This window comes from Rhodnius prolixus, unplaced genomic scaffold, assembly GCF_049639745.1.
Source record: "Rhodnius prolixus isolate KJV_2025 unplaced genomic scaffold, Rpr scaffold_4, whole genome shotgun sequence".
NCBI lineage: Eukaryota > Metazoa > Arthropoda > Insecta > Hemiptera > Reduviidae > Rhodnius > Rhodnius prolixus.
Window position 1 is genome coordinate 6128670 of NW_027411614.1, and position 6448 is coordinate 6135117.

The following is a 6448-nucleotide window of genomic DNA, read 5'->3' on the forward strand; positions in this document are numbered from 1 at the left end:
TCTTAAAATTAATTAAATTTTTACTTTCTTTTTTTATTTATTTTTAGTATAATAAAATTATTATATTTTTGGTTTAGTTGTGGTGTGGACAGACCTGCAGGAAGTACTTGGCGAGAAGGAAATTGTGTTTCTTGTATTTGCGACAACGGTATTGCTTCTTGTTATACTGAATCCTGCCATCAAGTTGACATTACCTGCAAAACACCTTTACAAGTCAAAAATATGTGCTGTTCTATCTGTTTAGGTAAGCTTTAAGAAATGTATACATTCAGTTATATTGGTTGGAATATATTTTATTGTTTTTCTTAGTGCGACAACGGAAAATTATCTTTTTATTTTTTTAACTCAACATTCAGTTCGGAAAGCACAGTGATGGGAACTTTGAATCAAACAAATATACTTCGAAGTATCAAATCCACGTACCCTTAAGGGATCAGCTACTTCTTCAGGGATTGACTTTAGAGCGAACCTAAAGAAAACCTTTTACACACTCCTCGCACATTCACATTGACCAATACGCCTACAATCTATGAAGGAACAGTGTCACTGAAGACAGTTTCACAATAGATCATTTAGGTCGTTATGGATTTAATTTAGGTCACACTCATAACGTTTAAATCAACCTTGGAATTCCAACTAAACTAACAAAAATCACTTCTTTTTTTTATTAATTACACTCCTCCTTACAGGGTGTTCACGGAGAAGAGTTCGAAACTTCGTGAGGTGATTCAGCAGCTCAAATGCAACAAAAAATATTCTGGCCCGATTCTCAATAGTGTCCCCAAGATATTTGCATTTTTATCTTTTCCGTCGATATTCGCGTTTTCCACCGTAAAAACGGCTGTAACTTTTCTATCCTTTATCCTACAACAAATTTGCTTATTCCAAAAGAAAGTGCATTAAATTTCCAATAAATATGCTTAACCCAGAGGCTCAAAACGTTTCTTATAAACAATGACATTTTATTTTAATGTCAACAAATTTGTTCTCGATGATTTTGGTTAAAATTTTCAACTGTATGCCGATACTGCATCTTCCTATTTTTTTTGTAATTAAGAAGAAATTTCTGTATCAATTTTTAAAATAACCACTATTCAAGGTGTACCTTCCGAAAGGTGTTCGTATGTAGATGTTTTTCATGAGTCCTCTAAAACGAATTAAAGTGAACAATTTAAATTTGCGTGAGTGCAATTAAAATATCAAAAAAGAAACTTAAATTTATTATTTCGTTTAAATAGCAACATCACTTAAAATTATAAAAGTTTCTGCCTAAATATCCTAATTTTAATCTTCATAATAATTTATCTTTAATTTATTTTTAGGCAATGGTATACATGATGAAACAAGCTGTCATGTTGGTAACGTGACCTTCAACCTTGGCGATGAATGGGAGCCAGATAAATGTAAACGATGTACTTGCGAACCAGGACGTACGATTTCTTGTGTGCAAACGGTGTGCGACAATCCATGCACCAACAACAACGACAATTCTTGCTGCCCGAAATGCAAGGGTATGTAATTTCTTTAAACTGTTGTAAAAACTTCAAAACATGTCTACTCATTTAATTGTAAAAGAAAGGAATTAATACTTTTTAAAGTTATTATCTCATTTCTTTTTCAAATCTCTTGTAACAAGACAAGAACAGAATTTTAGTTGGTCTAGAGGTTCAGATAGAGCTGCTTCTCTTTTCTGTTGCTTAATTACTTATAGTCTATAGAGTTCTATAGATGACTACTATATAGTAGATCATCCCACTATATAGTAGATAGTAGTACCCCAAGATTTGAGAATGACGTTAGATCAGTTTTTCAGAAAATAAATAATAAAATTCATAAAAAATTTCGGTTAAATCTTACTTTTAATAATCAATGTTATTCAGTTTTTAGGTTTAAGAATTTTTGTTTTCACTCCTATTGAGTGAGTGTTCGTATTGGCAGTGTAAGTTCGTGTTGTTAATGTGGGATACCCGCAGAGACGCTAGTATGTCTCGGTGAGATATATGGCAAAATCAAAAATTTTTAATGGAATTTATTAATCCGATATCTCAAAAATAAACTGGGTGTTCTTCCCTCTCTTATTCTTGGAGCCGAGTGCATTTTTTTTTTTTTTAACTTTGCTTTTTTCTTTTATGCAGATTCCGAAGGACGATCCAGTTCGTTCACCGATTTCCTTTACATATTTCTGCTTTGTGCGGTAATGTGTCTATGCGGAGCGGGCATGGTGCTTGCCGGAAGGCTTTGCTGTTTACGCAGGCATCAACTGAAAATCTGTCAACAACATCCGCCAGCATATCCTTATAAATTTGTGCCAACTTTTGAAGGATCTACACCGCAGTCGACTCCGTTGACACATAAATCTCCTGTCTGAGCTAGAATAAAACGGCCCAAACGTATATTGTGTGATTTGTGTTAAATTAGTGCAAAAGAAATGTGCGCACGACTGGATACAAGAGAAGACAATTCTCAGACAAGTAATGTTTAGTTTTATAATCATTTGTTCCTGGGGATTTTTTATTTTTTGTTTTTTGTTTTTTAATCATTGAGAGGAAATTGTTAACATCACATGTGTTATCTCTGTCAAAAATAATGTTTTTCTGACTTTTTATTCCCCTTTTCCATTTTGCCCCAGTGAAGATGGTTTATAAACCCAGTGCTTCCACTAGGAAAGATAAAATCAAGAAATTATTGGGAACATTCTTATTGGAACTTAAGAAAAAAAAAGAAAAAGATAATAATTATCATAATGAGTGCTATGTAGTTTTAGACACTCTCTGAGGAGATTACATGAACTCATTGCTGTGAGCTACTCTCAACGAGTGGACTTGAAGTTCTTAAAAAAGAAAAATTAAAGGTGATTTTTTTTAAATAAAAAACTCCACTTGATAAGATTCTTAAAAAGTATGGTCTAAAAAAATGGATACAGTAAGGTACTTTTATAAGAAAATTAATTTAATAATAAGGTGATTTATTTGGTAAATTCGACCTCTGGAATCCATATCTTCAATATCAGTGTTATTCATGATTTGAATTTTTAAAAAAATAATATTAAAATAATTAAAAAAAAATATGGCTTAATGTAAAACTCATACAACAATAAATAAGGCCTTTGTGATATATTAGTGAAAAATAAAAAGAATTACTTATTTTTTAATTATTATTTATTCTAACAAATAATTTTGTATCAGGATAAAATAAATATTCGTTTTATTAATTTTTATATACATATATACAAAAAAATAATAATAAGTGGAAAAAATCAAAATATGTACCTCATTCACAGGTTAGTTAATTTCTTATTATTATTGCGAATATAAATGAAAAATAACGACATACCTGCACGACTTCAATCTACTTTTAATACTTTTTTTTTTACGTAACTTAAAAAAAACAAACTTCATATTGCAGTGAAGGTGTAGGTTCGGTAAAGGAAACAAAAATTGGACAGACTTCTAAACACAAACTTAAAAAGATGTATTTTAATTCTATTCATTTGTTTCTTTCAATTAATGCAAAATTGTGATCTCAAAAAAAATAAAAAATAAAAACTATAAGTTTTAAAATTAAGTCTGTCATCGAAGTTCCGAGGAAAGTAAAGCAGTTAGCCTTTGAACTGTATTGCATGAACTAGAGAACATAACTACAAATCGAGTTATCTATTCATTAATGGCAGAGTACTGGTGTTTTTCTAGTGAGTTGCATTTTTTTAAAATATATATAAATATATAACAATTACTCTAATAACAATTAAGTTGTTGCAATAAGGCGTATCTTTCACTGTAGCGTTTCATTGACTGGTAAGCTGCGATGAAGACCAATATCTCTTGACTTATTTCGAGAAGGGAAATGCAGAACCGTTCGAATTTCATGCCCATTTTTCTACCAAAACAATAAATCTCTCATTGAAGGCTCTCAAAACTAAATGCATGTATAATTGGACTTTATTTATTAGTAGTCCTTAAATTTCATGTATAAAAATTTCACATAATTATGTTTCCAGTAATTTTGAATTTTTGTTCGTCTTCAATTGGTTTGTAGAATATGGGAAAATTCTATTTTAAGACTGGAAAGGAGCACTTGGCCGTATCTTTTGATTAAATTGTTTACATTGCCTTTGTCTTTTTCAGACCAAAGGCTTGTTCTTTATGAAGTGGATACGGAACTCAGTTTCAAGGGCGATAGCCAAGCTGCACTGAAGTGCGCGTTTCTTTTTCTTCTGTTAATAATTTAAATGATGTTCCTTCTAGTCTAAGTGCTTTTCATGTGGGTATTTCTGGGAATGAAGAGACAGATAGAATGTGCGTCTTTCTCCTTTATTCCAAAGTTGTTGTGCTGAGGTAGAAGAAGATAGCATGAGGTTACTTCTACCGTCACCAAGAAGCTCGCAGGTAGCTCGCATCTTAGTGTAGAGCTAATAATTATGTATTTTGTTTGTCAGTTTTCCTTATTTACACTCTAAAGAGTTAAAACTATGTTTTGATGGACCACGAAATAGAATTACGCCTGTCAAGGAAAATCCTGAACTTCTCTACATTGGAAACTTGCAGGTTCCTGGTGCCCAAATACCGTTTACAAGATCCAGTTCCTCTAGTGAGGACAAGAGATAAATTGAGTTACACCCTTTTTTAGTTATTGACCTACGTTTACAGAATACTGAGAATCTGTCGTTTTAAATCTGGTCCCAGGTTAAAATTCTGGAACTTGTACTTATGTATATAGAGTAAGGCTTTTTATCTCCCCTCAGAAAAATAATTATCAATTTAAGGAGCAATTATTTATCAGATCCCGTAATTGCTGGGCTAAAATTATTGCGATCGTATTACAATCTCTTTGATTTTACCACCAACAAATAACTTGGCATACCCCCTTGCTAGTGTGCTAGATTTTGTTGCAGACCGTTTCAACAGTGAAAAACCACGGGCATACAATAAGCCCATTGTAATTAGAGAGTTTTTACTTCGAGACTTTTTAAACATTTGTTTTTTTTTTGTTCAAGTTGATTTTTCTCTGCCATTCATAATCAGATATTAAGAAGATTGGACCAAAATATTGAAAGTATGTATATCCCATTCTTTGAACATTAAATTTAAATATTACATTGAAAAAAAAATAAATAAATAAATAACGAGTTCTACAAGTTCCTTAAATAAAACATTAAAAAAAACTTTTTAAATTTTTACATTGCAATTTATGCTGGAACTAATGACAATACTTTTATTTTGTGTAAAAAATAAATGAATAAATTCTTAGTTAAGTATTTTTCGATTTGATATAAAAAAAAAAGATTAGACAAGTCAATATTCAAAATTTCTTGGTGGATTAATATGTGTATTTTACTTTATTTTTTTTTTAAATATTATTATCGAAATACAGTTTTATCTGTACCTGAACTTAGTAATTTTTTCCACAATACATGTAATAATTAATTCTTGAATAACAAAAAAATTAAAAAAAGATAAAAATTGTATGTTTTGTACCAAGTTTTATGTATCAAAGTTATTAAACGACTGTTTGATGTTGTAATTATAATTAATAATAAATAAATGAGAAAATAACTAAATCAAAGCCTATGATGTAAACATATTCATTTACATTATTTATGTAAACACTTGAATGTATGTTTTTATAACATCAGTTATTTTTTAATTGTACATTAATATAATATAGTGATGATGCAGATAAAGTATATATATATATCTATGATGATCTGATGTTAATAAACAAGAAAAAGAGGGATTAGAGTGAAAGAGAAATATATATATAGGGCCACAGGTAAAAAAAGCGTCATTTTTTTAGGAATGTGATAGTTTAGAGTATTATTAATTTAAAAAAAATAAAAAGTGTGAAATAAAAATGGCCATTGTGAAAAAAAAAATGTAATAAATATAAGAAATAATTTAATTATGTAAATAGTAATTTGTAATAAAAAGAAAAAGCTACTTTGGTCCCCAACTGTTTTTGTATTCATTTTTGTTATTTGGTTTTTTATCAGACATTATGTATACCTAATAAAACTACTGAGGTGAAGATCATGATATACATATTCCACAACCCCCATTGAAAACACTGGAGAAATATCTGGATATTCAGAGCTGAACTGTAGGGCTCCATAAAACCGCAGAAAATCCTGAGAACTCAATCCACAGAATTCTTTGTTATTAATATTTATGCTCTCCAACTAATCCATTCTCGCTTTCGTATTTTCCACTATAACCTAGACGTCCTATGTACATATGTATATCCCACTGCACTGGCCTTATTTATTTACACTCACCCACCCTGATAATTTTCCAGGTCGCTTGAAACGGCATCATGTAACCTTCTTAATCTCTGGTTCCAAAATTGTTTCCAAATAGTTGATTGCTCTGGTTAGCTGCCACACTGGGTGAATCATAGGAGAATCAATACATACTGGTGTCTTATATATAACTTACATATATAGGCAATTAGT

General features: G+C 30.5%; 1 protein-coding gene across 4 annotated transcripts in view; it reads left to right on the forward strand.

Annotated features, from left to right (window-relative positions):
- Positions 1-5964, forward strand: part of LOC141456424 (cysteine-rich motor neuron 1 protein-like) — a 515843-nt gene extending 509879 nt beyond the window's left edge. For all 4 annotated transcript variants that reach the window (XM_074132413.1, XM_074132417.1, XM_074132415.1 and 1 more), the window contains exons 11-13: positions 78-244; positions 1323-1511; positions 2136-5964. In XM_074132413.1, coding sequence (XP_073988514.1) covers positions 78-244; positions 1323-1511; positions 2136-2368 — 589 coding nt within the window. In that variant the 3' untranslated portion in view covers positions 2369-5964. The remainder of the gene's footprint in view (positions 1-77; positions 245-1322; positions 1512-2135) is intronic.
- Positions 5965-6448: the final 484 nt, after the last annotated feature.